This window comes from Aquarana catesbeiana, linkage group LG09, assembly GCF_042186555.1.
Source record: "Aquarana catesbeiana isolate 2022-GZ linkage group LG09, ASM4218655v1, whole genome shotgun sequence".
In the NCBI taxonomy this organism is placed as follows: domain Eukaryota; kingdom Metazoa; phylum Chordata; class Amphibia; order Anura; family Ranidae; genus Aquarana; species Aquarana catesbeiana.
This window is the reverse complement of record NC_133332.1, coordinates 55,084,610-55,103,641: the sequence shown is the minus strand read 5'-3', so window position 1 is coordinate 55,103,641 and position 19,032 is coordinate 55,084,610. Positions and strand designations below refer to the sequence as shown.

The 19,032-nt window shown below is 45.8% G+C and overlaps 1 protein-coding gene across 4 annotated transcripts in view; it reads left to right on the top strand.

The window, feature by feature from the left end:
• Window positions 1-9,632: 9,632 nt before the first annotated feature.
• The window catches only part of COQ8B (coenzyme Q8B), a 114,430-nt gene continuing 105,030 nt past the window's right edge, over window positions 9,633-19,032 (top strand). For 2 of the 4 annotated variants that reach the window (XM_073598527.1, XM_073598530.1), the window contains exons 1-3: window positions 9,895-9,939; window positions 12,827-13,012; window positions 16,176-16,457. In XM_073598527.1, coding sequence (XP_073454628.1) covers window positions 9,910-9,939; window positions 12,827-13,012; window positions 16,176-16,457 — 498 coding nt within the window. In that variant the 5' untranslated portion in view covers window positions 9,895-9,909. Of the gene's footprint in view, window positions 9,965-12,826; window positions 13,013-16,175; window positions 16,458-19,032 lie in introns of all 4 variants that reach the window. The other 2 variants (XM_073598529.1, XM_073598528.1) reach the window with 2 other exon arrangements.

The following is a 19,032-nucleotide window of genomic DNA, read 5'->3' as shown; positions in this document are numbered from 1 at the left end:
ATTTTGATGGCCTGCTTTACTAGAGGGGGTGATACCTATTTTCATGGCCTGCATTACTAGAAGGCATACCTATTTTCATGGCCTGCATTACTAGAGGGGATACCTATTTCATGGCCTGCATTACTAAAGGGGATACCTATTTTCATGGCCTGCATTACTAGAGGGGATACCTATTTTCATGGCCTGCTTTACTAGAGGGGGGGATACCTATTTTCATAGCCTGCTTTACTAGAGGGAGTGATACCTATTTTCACGGCTTGCATAACTAGAGGGGGGATACCTGTTTTCATGGCCTGCTTTACTAGAGGGGATACCTATTTTCACAGCCTGCATTACTAGAGGTGATACCTATTTTCATGGCCTGCATTACTAGAGGGGATACCTATTTTCACAGCCTGCATTACTAGAGGGGATACCTATTTTCATGGCCTGCTTTACTAGAGGGGGTGATACCTATTTTCATGGCCTGCATTACTAGAGGGGGTGATATCTATTTTCATGGCCTGCATTTCTAGAGGGGATACCTATTTTCATGGCGTGCATTACTAGAGGGGATACCTATTTTCATGGCCTGCATTACTAGAGGGGATACCTATTTTCATGGCCTGCATTACTAGAGGGGATACCTATTTTCATGGCCTGCATTACTAGAGGGGATACCTATTTTAATGGCCTGCTTTACTAGAGGGGGAGATACCTATTTTCATGGCCTGCTTTACTAGAGGGAGGGATACCTATTTTCACGGCCTGCATAACTAGAAGGGGGGATACCTGTTTTCATGACCTGTTTTACTAGAGGGGGTGATACCTATTTTCATGGCCTGCATTACTAGAGGGGATACCTATTTTCATGGCCTGTTTTACTAGAGGAGGTGATACCTATTTTCATGGCCTGCATTACTAGAGGGGATACCTATTTTCATGGCCTGCTTTACTAGAGGGGATACCTATTTTCATGGCCTGCATTACTAGAGGGGTGATACCTATTTTCACGGCCTGCATAACTAGAGGGGGATACCTATTTTCATGGCCTGTATTACAAGAGGGGGGATATCTATTTTCAGGCCTGCATTACTAGAGGGGGGATTCCAATTTTCATGGCCTGTATTACTAGAGGGGGGATATCTATTTTCATGGCCTGTATTACTAGAGAGGGCATACCTATTTTCATGGCCTGCATTACTAAAGGGGGTGATACCTATTTTCATGGCCTGCATTTCTAGAGGGGATACCTATTTTAATGGCCTGCATTACTAGAGGGGATACCTATTTTAATGGCCTGCTTTACTAGAGGGAGTGATACCTATTTTCACGGCCTGCATAACTAGAGGGGGGGATACCTGTTTTCATGACCTGTTTTACTAGAGGGGGTGATACCTATTTTCATGGCCTGCATTACTAGAGGAGGTGATACCTATTTTCATGGCCTGCATTACTAGAGGGGATACCTATTTTCATGGCCTGCTTTACTAGAGGGGATACCTATTTTCATGGCCTGCATTGCTAGAGGGGTGATACCTATTTTCACGGCCTGCATAACTAGAGGGGGATACCTATTTTCATGGCCTGTATTACAAGAGGGGGGATATCTATTTTCAGGCCTGCATTACTAGAGGGGGGATTCCAATTTTCATGGCCTGTATTACTAGAGGGGGGATATCTATTTTCATGGCCTGTATTACTAGAGAGGGCATACCTATTTTCATGGCCTGCATTACTAAAGGGGGTGATACCTATTTTCATGGCCTGCATTTCTAGAGGGGATACCTATTTTAATGGCCTGCATTACTAGAGGGGATACCTATTTTAATGGCCTGCTTTACTAGAGGGAGTGATACCTATTTTCACGGCCTGCATAACTAGAGGGGGGGATACCTGTTTTCATGACCTGTTTTACTAGAGGGGGTGATACCTATTTTCATGGCCTGCATTACTAGAGGAGGTGATACCTATTTTCATGGCCTGCATTACTAGAGGGGATACCTATTTTCATGGCCTGCTTTACTAGAGGGGATACCTATTTTCATGGCCTGCATTGCTAGAGGGGTGATACCTATTTTCACGGCCTGCATAACTAGAGGGGGGATATCTATTTTCATGGCCTGCATTACTAGAGGGGGGATTCCAATTTTCATGGCCTGTATTACTAGAGGGGGGATATCTATTTTCATGGCCTGTATTACTAGAGAGGGCATACCTATTTTCATGGCCTGCATTACTAAAGGGGGTGATACCTATTTTCATGGCCTGCATTTCTAGAGGGGATACCTATTTTAATGGCCTGCATTACTAGAGGGGATACCTATTTTAATGGCCTGCTTTACTAGAGGGAGTGATACCTATTTTCACGGCCTGCATAACTAGAGGGGGGGATACCTGTTTTCATGACCTGTTTTACTAGAGGGGGTGATACCTATTTTCATGGCCTGCATTACTAGAGGAGGTGATACCTATTTTCATGGCCTGCATTACTAGAGGGGATACCTATTTTCATGGCCTGCTTTACTAGAGGGGATACCTATTTTCATGGCCTGCATTGCTGGAAGGGTGATACCTATTTTCACGGCCTGCATAACTAGAGGGGGATACCTATTTTCATGGCCTGTATTACTAGAGGGGGGATATCTATTTTCATGGCCTGCATTACTAGAGGGGGGATTCCAATTTTCATGGCCTGTATTACTAGAGGGGGGATATCTATTTTCATGGCCTGTATTACTAGAGAGGGCATACCTATTTTCATGGCCTGCATTACTAGAGGGGGGATTCCTATTTTCATGGCCTGTATTTCTAGAGGGGATACCTATTTTCATGGCCTGTATTACTAGAGGGGGGATTCCTATTTTCATGGCCTGTATTACTAGAGGGGGGATTCCTATTTTCATGGCCTGTATTACTAGAGGAGGATTGCTATTTTCATGGCCTGCATTACTAGAGGGTGATACCTATTTTCATGGTCTGTAATAGTATAAGAGGGATGCTGAATTTCACGGCCTGTAATATAAAAGAGGGATGCTGAATTTCACAACCTGCATTAGTACTATTGTGGAAGGACACAAACTTAAGCCCCTAACTGCCATAGAGGGGGAAAAAAGGAAACCGATAGCAGTTATTACTATCATTAGTTGGGGGTGACATGTTTTAGTGGTAGGGGCTCAGTCTGGTGTTTCAGTTGGACCGGGATCAGTCTGAGGTGTCTGTAGTTTGTTATGGGGGGTGTCAGTCTAGGGGGTGGTGATCTATCAGTCTGTGTAGCCAGCGGTCGGGATGATTTCTAATTTTTAGTGGTTTGGAGTAAGTAGGTTTCCTCACTCCTCAGCGTACTTATTATATTTCAATTAAACTATTTTTTACAAACTTTGTGACTGGGTTCACACTATTGCGAATTGGATGAAGCTTTCTCCGCATCCAATGCGCATAGCAGGAGATGGTGACTGACTCTCTATGGAGCTAGTTCACACATCTCTGCAGCGGCTCCGGTGTGGATTGCACAGGAGTCCTGTGCATCTTTTGATTAGTTTCAGGTCTGAATTCAGCCAAAATTTCGAGCTGAAATCGGACCTGAAACAGTGAATGGAGACACACCGGACTCCTGCTGTGAGCCGCTGCATTCTCCATGTGAACCCAGCCAGTGCTAAATGGAAATTTAAATCCCTGGCCCACCCATTTTTTAGTTAACCAAAGTTAAAGAGGTATGTTACAATGCATTTCTAAATTTGTTAGTTTCTGACTCTTCGATTTTTTTTTTTTCTTTTTCAGCTTCCCCCATCTGTTTTGGCTGTCACCACGCAGATCTGCAATTTTCTCTTCCACTAGTGATTGGCCGTGTACGTTTGGAGTGGAAACGTATATACCAATTCTTTATGCAGCTCACCTTTACATTTTTCCAATCTTGTATCGTCTGTCAGCAGAAATGGCTTTACAATCAAGCTGACCTGGCCCACCCTTCCTTTCCTAATCCTAGCTATTCTTTGTTAGGTTGCCCACTTTTTTTTGGTAAACATTGTGATTAAAAACTTAAATGGACTATTGTTGTATAGCTTGAGTCTTGCTGTCTGAGCTTTGGTGTCGGGTACGGTATTTATTTTTGTTTTCATGCCACATTTTTTGAATCAAATTCACTGTTTTTAAAAGTTTAAAAATTATATGCTTTTAACATCAATAAAATGGACAGTGCCTATTTTTGCTCATACTCTTGTCTTGTTGCTTATTTCTTTAACTTTTGTCTTTCAGTTTGTTTGTTTTTGACCTCCGGAAGGTTTTGCCCCCTTTATGACCATAGTATTGTTTGCTATCCAGCACTGTGCTACTTTCACATTGGGGTATGGGGGCATCTGTGGTAAAGCGCCTCTATTTTTAGCGACGCTTTAACGTCGTTTTTGTGGCGCTATTCGGCCGCTAGAGGAGCGCTTTTAACCTCCGCTAGCGGCCGAAAAAGCACTTTGTAGGCGGTTCCGAGGCGCTGCCCATTGATTTCAATGGGCAAGGGCGCTGTAGGAGCGCCTCAAAGATGCGGCTAGCAGGACTTTTTTTATCGTTCTGCCAGCGCCTCAGTGTGAAAGTAGCCTTAGGCTGGGTTCACACTGCACACCAGAGCGGCTCACAGCAGGGGTCCAGTGAGTCCCGTTCAGTTTTCAAGTCCGAATTTTGGGCTGAAACAGAACAAAAGACGCACATAGAAAGCCAGTCACAATCTCCTGACATGTGAATTGGATGTGGAGAAACTCTCATCCAATTCGCACTAGTGTGAACCCAGACTTAATTGGCAATTACTCAGTCATGCAATACTTTATCCAAATGTCCGGGGCCCCAAATTTGGCACAGAGAAAGGGGAGGTCTACCTCTGGGGGTCTCTAGTATCCCTGTACCAAGTTTAGTGCCCCTAGCCCTTCTGGGTTTTTGGTCAGCTTAGTGCAGTATGGGAAGCTTAGAGTGGGCACAGCTTGGGCCCTGAACATGTCCAGGGGTCCACATTTGGCACAGCGTTAGGGGAGGTCCTCCTTTACCACCACTAAAATTTTGGGGTCGCTAGCCCGAATTGTTCTGGTCAACTTTTTCAGGGGCCACTTGGGAGTGTGTGGCCCTCGGGCATTATCACGGCGCAGGGAGTGCTGAGTACTCCAGGAATCTCTGGACTCTTAACTATTTAACAGTGCCTGCAGAGCAGGGCTCCTCAATGCCTGTGTCCCGCAGTGGTCGGGAAAATTCTACCCCCATAAAATGGGTGTGGCCCCTGGGGGTCCTCTAGTATGCCTGTACCAATTTTGGTGTCCCTGGGCACCATGGTTCAGCTACAGGGCCCTAAATTCAGGCTAGCTTGGCCCACTATGTTAATTTATGGCGCAGTAATGTTTGGAAACTTTGAGTGGCCACAGCTCAGGCCCGAAAGAGTCCGGGCCCCCACAGCTCGAGCCCCTGGACATGTTTGGGGCTCAAGCTGTGGCCCCTCAAAGTTCCTGACTGCGCCATAGATTAACATAGCGGGCTAAGCTAGCCTATATTTAGGGCCCCCTTGGTAGCCAAACCACATTGCCCAGGGGCACCAAACTTGGTACAGGAAAACTGGAGGACCCCCAGGGGCCACACACATTTTTTGGGGCCAATGCTTCATTTTCAGGGGGACCTGCATTGGGGTAGAATTTCCCTGACCACCGTGGGACACAGGAATTGTATTCATATATTCGGTCCATATATGTATATATTCTCAATGCACAACTTTTTCATCCTCTTTGGTTGCAGGGGATCTGTCACTGGTTGGGGATCTGTCACTGGTTGGGACTGACCCTTGAACATTATCTCCCTATGCAACCAAGCTTACCCTGTGTCCTTGGACACAATTGCTTCTGGTTCTTTGTCTCTGATCCCCCTGGTGTTCCACGTTCACGTATGTGATTAATTAGGGGGTTTGGTTATCTGATGAGCGGACAGATGTATGTCTTTTTCCTCTATGCATATTTATATATTTATCTTGTGATTCTTTTCTGTTCATCTCCCCTCCCCCCCCTCCTCTATTCACCCTTCCTCCCCTCTTCCTTTTCTCCCCCTCCCCTCTTTCCTTCCCCCCTGGTGTCCCCTCCTCCGCCCACCCCCCCTTTCTCTTCATTTATTTCACCTTCCCTCCCTCTCTCTCTCTCTCCCCCCCCCCCCCCTCTTTTGTTGTTTTTTGATGTGTGTTCTTGTCCACAGACCACCAGTTATACCCACTGCTAGAACATTGTATTTTTTTATTTTAGTTACTGCACCATCAAGTGCCTCCCGTGTCCGACGTGGGGGGATTTACCTGTATTGGGTGCCTCTCTTTTGTGTTGTCTGATGCTCCATTGGGCCTTCATTTGTAAGCCATGCATGACTATATAAATCTCTAACATTATTAAGTTTATTGCATAAAATCTGTTTTTCTAATGTTCAAACACATTTTTGACCATATATCTATGAGATTGTATTTACTTTTGTAGATGTTTATGGTTGACTCCTCCTGAAGAACCGGCCGAAGCCACGAAACATGCAGAGGACTACGTCAGGACATACATCTCATTTACTCACAATACCTGTGAGGTTCACCTATTCTTTGTGAAGCATTTATATCAATTTTGCAACAACTGTTTATGTACTGCTGTACAAAATGTTTTTAATTATGTTTACTTTCTTAATAAATTGACATTTTATACTTACTTTGGCCTAATCCTTGGGTATCAAGATAGTCCTCAACTTTCACAGTGCTGCGGGACAAACTTGGAGCAGCACCTGGCACCCCCCCTCCCTTTCCAATATCCTAATACAAAGGATGATGGTACCCACCCCTATCCCTAGACATAACTAATTGAGGCAATATTCTATATTAAACAACGATGTTCAAGTGCCACGCAACAAGGCACCAAAATGACCCCCCACTGCGCTTATGGACAAACTAAAAAATATTATTACTGATGAATAGTGATATTTACAGCTGCCAACTAGTGTAAAAATAATTTGAATAAAGTGAACAATCTTCAATAGAAGTAGTGGCGCTAAAAAGCAAATACAAAGGAGTGAAAGAGGTCTATAAACAGGGTAAGTGTTAACCTTCTCTCTGCTAATAGTAGAAAAATATATATGTATAAATGGTGGTAATCCGATAAACCCTCCCCTTTGCAGGTGGGGATTAAAGTAATCACATAGTGGCATAAAATAAACAATTAAACATACGAATCCATTATCCATCATAACCACATGAAAGAAATGATAATACCTCCCATAGTGTGATAACGTATAAACATTTATTAAAAAGTGCTTGCAAATCCTCAATCATTGTACTCACATAAATAAGTTAAAACCCAAGCATGAATGAGCAATGTTACGGCTGTGGTGTTGAATAATGGTCACGGCGGACCCGGGATGCAGTGTTAACCTCATCCTCGTTGGATCCTCAGCAGCGCAAGGAGATTGGCACCGACCCACGGATTACACAAACAGCTCAGCATCCCGTGAAGAAGTCAAACGTGACGAAACATGTCAAAGGCGGGGCTGTACGGCAACCTTTCTTCCAAGATTTACTTGTGACGTGTTGTGCTGAGCTGTTTGTGTAATCCATGGGTCGGCGGCAATCTCCTCGCGCTGCTGAGGATCCGAGGGGATAAGGGTGAGGTCAACACTGCATCCCCAGTCTGCCGTAACCATTATTCAACACCACAGCCGTAACATTGCTCATTCATGCTTGGTTTTTAACTTATTTATGTGAGTACAATGATTGAGGATTTGCAAGCACTTTTTAATAAATGTTTATACGTTATCACACTATGGGAGGTATTATCATTTCTTTCATGTGGTTACGATGGATAAGCGCTGCTGACTGAAGGACACCTTCTGCTGCAATATAGTCTCATTTGCTTTGGTTAGCCCCTGGGTGGCTATACTCCTGCTTATTGGCCGAGCATGAGAGTGCAAGGCATATCTTTCCGGTGAGTGCGGCTCCATAAGAGTGGATCACGATCACGGCTGGTGTGGTGGAAGATAATTTACTGCATGAAAAGTTTTTTTCATCCACTTTACTGGCACTAAATATTCTGCATGGACTTGGTTTCATCCATTTTTTATGTTTAGTTCTTTTTTGTTACATTTTTTTATCACTGACTTTTTATGAACTATTGTCACTATTCGTATGTTTAATTGTTTATTTTATGCCACTATGTGATTACTTTGATCCCCACCTGCAAAGGGAGGGTTTATCGGATTACCACCATTTATATATATATATATATATTTTTTTTTTTCTACTATTAGCAGAGAGAAGGTTAACACTTACCCTGTTTATAGACCCACTTTCACTCCTTTATATTTGCTATTTAGCACCACTACTTCTGTTGAAGATTGTTCACAATATTCTATATTGTACTTTGATGTACATTGAATAAGGGTCCATGTAGTACTGTACACAACAATGAAAGGGAAATGATCACTAACACAGAGATAAACAAATAACACACAGAGTTTTTAAAAAATAGTTTAATTTAAATATTATAAGTACACTGAGGAGTGAGGAAAACTACTTACTCCAAACCAAAAAATAATTAGGAATCCCCCCCCCCCCCGCTGGCTACACCCCCCAGACTGACAACCCACAAAACAAAATACTGACACCTCAGATTGACCCCATCCAACCGAAAGACCAGACTGAGCCACCGCCACTAATACACGTCACCCCCAAAATAAAGACAATGATAACGGCTTGCTAGCGGCTTGCTTTTCCACCTCTATGGCAGTTGGTGGGTTAAAATTGTGTCCTCCCACAATAGTAATAATACAGACTGTGAAATTGTGTATACCCTCTTCTAATAATACAGGCCATGAAAATAGGCATCCCCCCTCTAATAATGCAGGGCGCCTGTGCATCCAGCCAGCCTGTGCCAACCATTGTGTGTCCTCTGTGCCATGCAGCTTGTGCCCCCCCCCCCGTGACATCAGCTAGAGCAGCCTGTGGCCCCCTGTGACATCCAGGCAGCCTGTGCCAACCATCGTGTGCCCCCTGTGCCATCCAGCCTGTGCCAAACATTGTGTGCCCCCTGTGACATCTAGCCAGCCTGCGATAACCATCGTGTTCCCCTGTGACATGCAGCCTGTGGCCCTCCGTGACCCCCAGCCAGTGTAGCCTGTGGCCCCCCTGTGACATGCAACCAGCCTGTGCCAACCATCGTGTGCCCCCGGTGACATCCAGCCAGTGCAGCCTGTGCCCGCTTGTAATATCCAGCCAGCCTGTGGCAACCTCCGTGTGCCCCCTATGACATTATTATTATTATACGAGCTCCCCTGTGACATCCAGACTGTCCCCCCATGTGACATGCAGACTGTGTGTAGCCGAAGCAGCCTGTGTCCCCCGCTGTCATCCAGATGGATCCAGGTGTCTCGCTGTGTCTTCATGATGCACAGCACGTGAGGGAGTTATTAGTGTTGGTCGGCAGTAGCTCTGCGCTCCGTTCCTCTTGTCTGAAATCGGCACATGCGCAGTAGCGACAAGTGATCCCTAATTTCATAAGATACCATATTTACTGTCTGCTACGCCGGAATCTGCTGTCAGCCAATCGCAGCTCTTGTCTTTTCCTTCGAAAACAAGCTGGCTGTCAACAAGAGGGTAGCGATTGGCTGATTGTATGCGTGTCGTTGATTGGCTGCCAATAGAAAGTGTTCTGCCCTTACTTGCGGGAGCCTTCCGGTCTATATTATATCATCTCCTTTCAGTCTCTGGGGTCACTGTGTGCCTAGTGACAGCTACCCGGATCGGTACATAGATTTAGAGGCTCCGAGGCGGGCAAAGTTACATCTTTTAGAAGTTGCCCTAAACAAAGATGGCGGTGGAAGTAGCACAGTAAGGGCAAACGAGAGAAAGGTGAGCCCTGTCTGTGTCATGATTCATGCTGTTCTAGTGTAAGATTCTGAATGACGAACGACCCCTCTGGACGTTTTATTGTATGTTAGATGCTGGAATACAACGGTGTGTGGGGGCCGTGCGATGGCTGGTTATGTTGTCAGTTATCGGAGTGATTCCCATGTCTGTAGTTTGTGCTCCTCAGGGGACCAGTCATGGGACTCTGATCCCAACTCCATCCAATGAGGTTTTTGTTGTTTTGGGAGACTTTAGAATTCCTTTCAGGGTTGTATTTTTTGTCTGTGACCCCATTGGGGTTATTTCCCCACTTCCTCTCCTTGTGATACAATTGTGATGCAATACAAAAAAATGAGAAAAGCCCAAAGCCAGACTTGGTGCAGAGAGCAAAAACACAATTCACACGTTAGAATTTCATCATCACACCACAAATGTTGGTGTTTTTAATGACTCCCCCCCTCCTCCCTCCATAAACCATCACAGGCTCAGGCTATACCAATGACTCCCCCCCTCCCCCATAAACCATCACAGGCTCAGGCTATACCAATGACTCCCCCTCCCCCATAAACCATCACAGGCTCAGGCTATACCAATGACTCCCCCTCCCCCATAAACCATCACAGGCTCAGGCTATACCAATGACTCCCCCCCCCCCCCTCCCCCATAAACCATCACAGGCTCAGGCTATACCAATGACTCCCCCCCCCCCCCCTCCATAAACCATCACAGGCTCAGGCTATACCAATGACTCCCCCTCCCCCATAAACCATCACAGGCTCAGGCTATACCAATGACTCCCCCTCCCCCATAAACCATCACAGGCTCAGGCTATACCAATGACTCCCCCCCCCCCCCCTCCCCCATAAACCATCACAGGCTCAGGCTATACCAATGACTACCCCCCCCCCCCTCCCCCATAAACCATCACAGGCTCAGGCTATACCAATGACTCCCCCCCCCCCCCCCCCCCTCCCCCATAAACCATCACAGGCTCAGGCTATACCAATGACTCCCCCCCCCCCCCCCCCCCTCCCCCATAAACCATCACAGGCTCAGGCTATACCAATGACTCCCCCTCCCCCATAAACCATCACAGGCTCAGGCTATACCAATGACTCCCCCCCCCCCCCCCCCCCCCCCCCCTCCATAAACCATCACAGGCTCAGGCTATACCAATGACTCCCCCCCCCCCCCTCCCCCATAAACCATCACAGGCTCAGGCTATACCAATGACTCCCCCCCCCCCCCCCCCCTCCCCCATAAACCATCACAGGCTCAGGCTATACCAATGACTACCCCCCCCCCCTCCCCCATAAACCATCACAGGCTCAGGCTATACCAATGACTCCCCCCCCCCCCCCCTCCCCCATAAACCATCACAGGCTCAGGCTATACCAATGACTCCCCCACCCCCTCCATAAACCATCACAGGGTAAAGGCTATACCAACGACTCCCCCCCCCCCCCATAAACATTACAGGCTCACCTTTACTAGTGACACCCCCCCCACAAACATCACAGGCTCAGCTTTACTATCCCCTCCTCCCCTTAAACATCACAGGATCAGCTTCACTATTCCCCCCTATAAACATCACAGGCTCAGCTTTTCTATTCCCCCCCCCCATAAACATCACATGCTCAGCTTTACTATTCCCCCCCCCATAAACATCACAGGCTCAGCTTTACTATCTCCCCCCCCCCCCCCCATAAACATCACAGGCTCAGCTTTACTATTCCCCCCCCCCATAAACATCACAGGCTCAGCTTCACTATTCCCCCCTATAAACATCACAGGCTCAGCTTTACTATCCCTCCCCCCCCCCATAAATATCACAGGCTCAGCTTCACTATTCCCCCCTATAAACATCACAGGCTCAGCTTTTCTATCCCCCCCCCCCCCCCATAAACATCACAGGCTCAGCTTTAATATTCCCCCCCCCCATAAATATCACAGGCTCAGCTTTACTATCCCCCCCCCCCATAAACATCACAGGCTCAGCTTCACTATTCCCCCCCTATAAACATCACAGGCTCAGCTTTACTATTCCCCCCCCCCCCATAAATATCACAGGCTCAGCTTTACTATCCCCCCCCCCCCCCATAAACATCACAGGCTCAGCTTCACTATTCCCCCCTATAAACATCACAGGCTCAGCTTTACTATCCCTCCCCCCCCATAAATATCACAGGCTCAGCTTCACTATTCCCCCCTATAAACATCACAGGCTCAGCTTTACTATCCCCCCCCCCATAAATATCACAGGCTCAGCTTCACTATTCCCCCCTATAAACATCACAGGCTCAGCTTTTCTATCCCCCCCCCCATAAACATCACAGGCTCAGCTTTAATATTCCCCCCCCCATAAATATCACAGGCTCAGCTTTACTATCCCCCCCCCCCATAAATATCACAGGCTCAGCTTTACTATCCCCCCCCCCATAAACATCACAGGCTCAGCTTCACTATTCCCCCCCTATAAACATCACAGGCTCAGCTTTACTATTCCCCCCCCCCCCCCATAAATATCACAGGCTCAGCTTTACTATTCCCCCCCCCATAAACATCACAGGCTCAGCTTCACTATTCCCCCCTATAAACATCACAGGCTCAGCTTTTCTATCCCCCCCCCCCCCCCCATAAACATCACAGGCTCAGCTTTACTATTCCCCCCCCATAAACATCACAGGCTCAGCTTTACTATTCCCCCCCCCATAAATATCACAGGCTCAGCTTTACTATCCCCCCCCCCCTATAAACATCACAGAAATAAAAGTGGCGCCGTGTGAGGTAATGATGGGTAATATATATACGCTGTAGGCACACTTCTGTCCTATCAGTACACACAGCTCTATAAACCAATTTAATTACCTTCAGAATGTTTGTCACAAGTTCTCATAAAATCTGTGCATGTGATTGCGTTGTACACTCTAAGTATATATAAAGTTCTCACGCTGACATTTTACATTTCAGACCTGGACAATGTGGGGCGAGCTGGCGCTGGTATTACAGGGAGCGTCCCGCGTGGCGCAGGCTGTAGCAAAGATGGGCTGTGAAGAACTGCGGATGGCCGCTACAACATCCACTCTGGGAGCCACCGTGAGATCTGTGCAGGCTACCGCTGAGCGATGCGTGGGGACCGCGTTCACAAACATGCAGGTAAAAAAAGAACTTTCCAGCTAGGAGCCAATTAGTTTCTTCATTTCATTTTCTAACCTGCCCACCAGCAAGAATGGGAGAACCTGGTTGGCTGCTCGGTAAAGGCACTTCACACACAAATTCGTAAATGTCTTTTTTCTCTCTAAATAAAATAAATGATGTCCTGTTCTTTAATCATTCTAGGAGAGTAAACCTGGCCATAGATGGATCGAATCTTGGCTGGTTCAGCAAGGATCGGCTGAGATTTGATCCATCTATGGGCAGGCTGATTTACTGAAATCGATTGACTTCAGTGCAACCAGCCAGTTGGATTGTTTGCATGCAATCACTGCTCCCGGCAGTGATCAATGTGTTTTTCCGGCAGGGAAGGCTACCCGCCGGCAGAACACAATAGTGCTGTGGGAGGGATTTTCCCATCAACACTGACTATGTTGTTGTGGGAATTAAGCAATTTTTCTTTTCTTCAACCTATGGTTGAAGGAAAGATAATTGCAGAATGTATGACCTGCCTTAGGAAGGGACTAGGGCAGAGTATATGATGACTGAGTTCCAGTGCAACACCACAGTTTCTGCCTGTGAGAAGCTCCATTCCAGGCTGGTTGGACAACACTTGGTGGATCCCTCTGTCAACTGTTAATTGTGTACTGTTTTTTCTTTCTGTAAACCATAACAAATGTTGGCATCGAAAAACCTTGATAAAAATATATAATAATAAAAAAATGATAAACATGTTCTACTTACAGTGGGGACGGAAAGTATTCAGACCCCCTTAAATTTTTCACTCTTTGTTATATTGCAGCCATTTGCTAAAATCATTTAAGTTCATTTTTTTCCCTCATTAATGTACACAGCACCCCATATTGACAGAAAAAACACAGAATTGTTGACATTTTTGCAGATTTATTAAAAAAGAAAAACTGAAATATCACATGGTCCTAAGTATTCAGACCCTTTGCTCAGTATTTAGTAGAAGCACCCTTTTGATCTAATACAGCCATGAGTCTTTTTGGGAAAGATGCAACAAGTTTTTCACACCTGGATTTGGGGATCCTCTGCCATTCCTCCTTGCAGATCCTATCCAGTTCTGTCAGGTTGGATGGTAAACGTTGGTGGACAGCCATTTTTAGGTCTCTTCAGAGATGCTCAATTTAAGCAGGGCTCTGGCTGGGCAATTCAAGAACAGTCACCAAGTTGTTGTGAAGCCACTCCTTCGTTATTTTAGCTGTGTGCTTAGGGTCATTGTCTTGTTGGAAGGTAAACCTTCGGCCCAGTCTGAGGTCCTGAGCACTCTGGAGAAGGTTTTCATCCAGGATATCCCTGTACTTGGCCACATTCATCTTTCCCTTGATTGCAACCAGTCGTCCTGTCCCAGCTGAAAAACACCCCCACAGCATGATGTTGCCACCACCATGCTTCACTGTTGGGACTGTATTGGACAGGTGATGAGCAGTGCCTGGTTTTCTCCACACATACCGCTTAGAATTAAGGCCAAAAAGTTCTATCTTGGTCTCATCAGACCAGAGAATCTTATTTCTCACCATCTTGGAGTCCTTCAGGTGTTTTTTAGCAAACTCCATGCGGGCTTTCATGTGTCTTGCACTGAGGAGAGGCTTCCGTCGGGCCATTCTGCCATAAAGCACCGACTGGTGAAGGACTCCAGGGATGGTTGACTTTCTACAACTTTCTCCCATCTCCTGACTGCATCTCTGGAGCTCAGCCACAGTGATCTTTGGGTATTTCTTTACCTCTCTCACCAAGGCTCTTCTCCCCCGATAGCTCAGTTTGACCGGACGGCCAGCTCAAGGAAGGGTTCTGGTCGTCCCAAATGTCTTCAATTTAAGGAGTATGGAGGCCACTGTGCTCTTAGGAACCTTAAGTGCAGCAGAAATTTTTTTTTGTAACCTTGGCCTGATCTGTGCTTTGCCACAATTCTGTCTCTGAGCTCTTCAGGCAGTTCCTTTGACCTCATGATTCTCCTTTACTCTGACATGCACTGTGAGGTGTAAGGTCTTATATAGACAGGTGTGTGGCTTTCCTAATCCAGTCCAATTTGTATATTCAAACACAGCTGGACTCAAATGAAGGTGTAGAACCATCTTAAGGATGATCAGAAGAAATGGACAGCACCTGAGTTAAATATATGAGTGTCACAGCAAAGGGTCTGAATACTTAGGACCATGAGATATTTCAGTTTTTCTTTTTTAATAAATCTGCAAACATGTCAACAATTCTGTGTTCTTCTGTCAATATGGGGTGCTGTGTGTACATTATGAGGAAAAAAAATGAACTTAAATGATTTTAGCAAATGGCTGCAATATAACAAAGAGTGAAAAATTTAAGGGGGTCTGTAATACTTTCTGTCCCCACTGTACTTGCTCTGTGAAATGGTTTTACACAGACCAGCCCAGATCCTCCTCTTCTCGAGTCCATCGTCGGCACTTCTGGCCCCTCTCTCCTGTTGAGAACCCCCACAGCAAGCAGCTTGCTATGGGGGCACCCGAACCGCAGCTCCCTGTGTCCATTCAGACATTATTTATTATTATTATTATACAGGATTTATATAGCGCCAACAGTTTGCGCAGCGCTTTACAACATGGGGCAGACAGTACACTTACAATACAAATCAATACAGGAGGGATCAGAGGGCCCTGCTCGTTAAAGCTTACAATCTAGAAGGGAGGGTCAAGTGGAGACAAAAGGTAATAACTGTGGGGGGTGAGCTGATGGAAAAAAAAATGAAAGTACAGTTGTTAGGTGTGGGTAGGTAGGCTTCTCTGAAGAGAAGGGTTTTCAGGGATCTTCTGAAAGCTAATAAAGTAGGAGATAAGCGGACAGATTGGGGTAAGGAGTTCCATAGGATTGGGGAGGCTTTGGAAAAGGCCTGGAGGCGAGCATGGGAGGAGACATGGAGCTGTGGTTCGGCCCCACCCCCTCTCCCTCCTGATTGGCTAACTGAGTTGATTGACAGCAGCAGGAGCCAATCAGGCAAGGGAAGTCCCAGACAGCCGAGTCTGGACAGAGATGGGGCTGCTACACACAGAAAGTTTTTTTATCCTAATGCATAGAATGCATTAAGATAAAAAAAAAAACCTTCTGCCTTTACAACCACTTTAATTTAGTTTCTTTGGTTATTAGTTTGGCTTTTTCTTTGTTTCTTGTATAGGTCCGGCAGACAGATTCCAGAGTGCGCCCGGAATCCTCTGATTTCAATGCGGATGCGTGGAATGTGATGTCAGAGATTCCTCCAGAGGAAGAGGAGCCACCCCCAAGGAGTAATCCTGGTCAGTGGTCTCAGAAGACAGGCACAGGCATGTCAGGAATGAACACAGGACAAGTCAGAAGTTACAGCACCGTCAGAGGACTCACAGCTGATGAACTGCAGAGAGCGCGAGACGCCAAGGCACAGGACGGAGCAGAGGATCATGGGAGGCCCAAGAGACAGAAGGTAAGAGCTTAGTGCTAGAAAATAAAATGGTCAAGGTAGCTTCATTCTACAAGTGGTGCATGGACCATTTCACAACCACCGCAGCAATACAGGTGTGCAGACTGAAGTGGATTTACTAAAACTGGAACAGTTGTGCATGGCAACCAATCAGCTTCTATCTTTCATTTGCAAAGCTCAACTAAACAAGCTGACGATGGAAACTGATTGGTTACTATGCACAGTTGCTCCATAGTCTGTCTACTTGAGTTTTAGTCATTTTCCCCCCCGCAGAATTTAAAGCGGAACTAAACCCTGCTCTCATTTTCAGCCAAGGAAGCTGCCATCTTAGCTTCGGTTTGATCTGCAACAGCCCTGGTGCTGCACATGTGATCAGTTATGACACCAGCCATTTGATGGTTTGACAGTTTGGTTGAGAACACAAGCAACAGTGGTGGTGCGTCCATAAAGGGCGCAGGAGCGCCGCCCCCCTCTCTCCTGCACCTGTCTTATCACCAATAGATAGATTCATGCATTGCATAAATCTATCTATTGTCGTCGCTGCCGCCCCCCCCTCCTATTCAGGGGCCTGGCCCCTTGTCGGGCTCCAGGCACCTGAATTACAGCGGCGGGGGTGTTTTTGGAAGTGCCTGATTAGAGCCGTGGGCTCTAATAGGTGTCCTCATTAGAGCCATAGGCTCCAATAGACTTCCAAATTGGTAAACAGCAGGCGCTGTGCTTTTGCTGTTTACACAGTGTTGTGTTAGGGAAGCGAATACATTGCTTCTCTAACACTGACCCGCCTCTCAGCCAATCAGGATGTTCGGGTCTGGTTACCCTGTCACCTGATTGGCTGAAGCGACAGGCGCTGTGATTGGATGCCTATCAGGCGTCCAATCATAGCAGACGACAGGAAGAGGACGGGAGAAGACATGAGGACTCGGAGCATGGAGGACAGCCGCGAGACAGGTAAGTGCCAGGCAGGGGGCACACCGGCGGCAATTGATGGGGCACACCGACGGCAATTGATGGGCACAATGTAATGATAGGTATTCCCGCGCTAATAGAAGGTATAATGAAAACAATCTTTGATGCAACAGACACCGTGAGGGTCAAACACTACCCAGAGTAAAGTATGTGTAAAAAAAAAAAAAAAAAAAAAATCAAAAAAATCAATAAATGGTGTTGCGCTCCAAAATAAATTATAAAGTGCTAATAAGTGACACAATAATCATGTATCAAGTAAAAATTAACTACGATGGGGGAAATACATTAGAGCCTTGAGGTAATCACATGTGAAAATGCAAAATACATATAAAAGTAAAATTCAACAATAGTCCATGTAAATTAATAAAGTGAAATGGTGCAAATCAATCAAAATCTGAAAGAAGTAAAAACTTCCAAAAGACAGAAAGTGCAGGTGCAGAGAAAAAGTGCAATATATTACCAGCAGGTGGCGCTGTGACTTCAGTGTTTGAAATCTTCGGTGTGTGTATAACACCCGTGGGTGTGCTACCTTCTTGCCTTACTGCTGTACGGTAATCAGCATATCAGAGTAAAGGGGTAGATGATCACTCAAAGGAGGGGGATCCACTCCACGTTCCTTCCATGGGGGTTCCGGTATATCTAGAGCCTGATAACTGCTTTCTCTGGGTTCCCTTTTCCCCTTGACTTAGCAACACAATCCGCTCAGGTAAGCAAGCCCGACATAAATGGGGGAAATTCGGAGAAAGCAGGGAACCTCTATAGTGTAGTATGTTAAAGCGTTTTATTTCACCCAAAGTCACATGACTGTGACGACACGCGTAGGATACTTGGACTCCAGAAGTGACGTCCTGGCCGCAAACTCGCTGCTCGTTTTCAAACTGTGCATGTTTACACTATTTAAATGCGAGTACTCTTATTGTCTGACTTTTTGCCACAAATAAAACGCTTTACCATACTACACTATAGAGGTTCCCTGCTTACTCTGAATTTCCCCCATTTATGTTGGGCTTGCTCACCTGAGCGGATTGTGTTGCTGACTAAGTCCTGGGGAAAATGGAACCCAGAGGAAGCAGTTATCAGTCTCTAGATATACCGGAACCCCCCTGGAAGGAACGCGGAGTGGATCTCCCTCCTTTGAGTGATCATCTACCCCTTTACTCTGATATGCTGATTACAAGGTAAGAAGGTAGCACACCCATGGGTGTTATTCACACCGATGATTTCAAACACTGAAGTCACAGCACCACCTGTTAATGCTATATTGCACTTTTTCTCTGCATCTGAACTTTCGGTCTTTTGTAAGTTTTTACTTCTTTCAGATTTTGTTTAAATTGCACCATTTGCACTTTATTCATTTACATGGACTATTGTTGAATTTTACTTTTATATGTATTTTGTATTTTTACATAGGATTACCTCAAGGCACTAATGTATTTCACCTATCGTAGTTAATTTTTACTTGATACATGATTATTGTGTCACTTATTAGCACTTTATACTTTATTTTGGAGCGCAACACCATTTATTGATTTTTTTTTTTTTTTTTTTTTTTTTTTACACAATTAATGGGCATAATGGCGGCAATTGACGGGCACACTGGCAGCGTTTGATG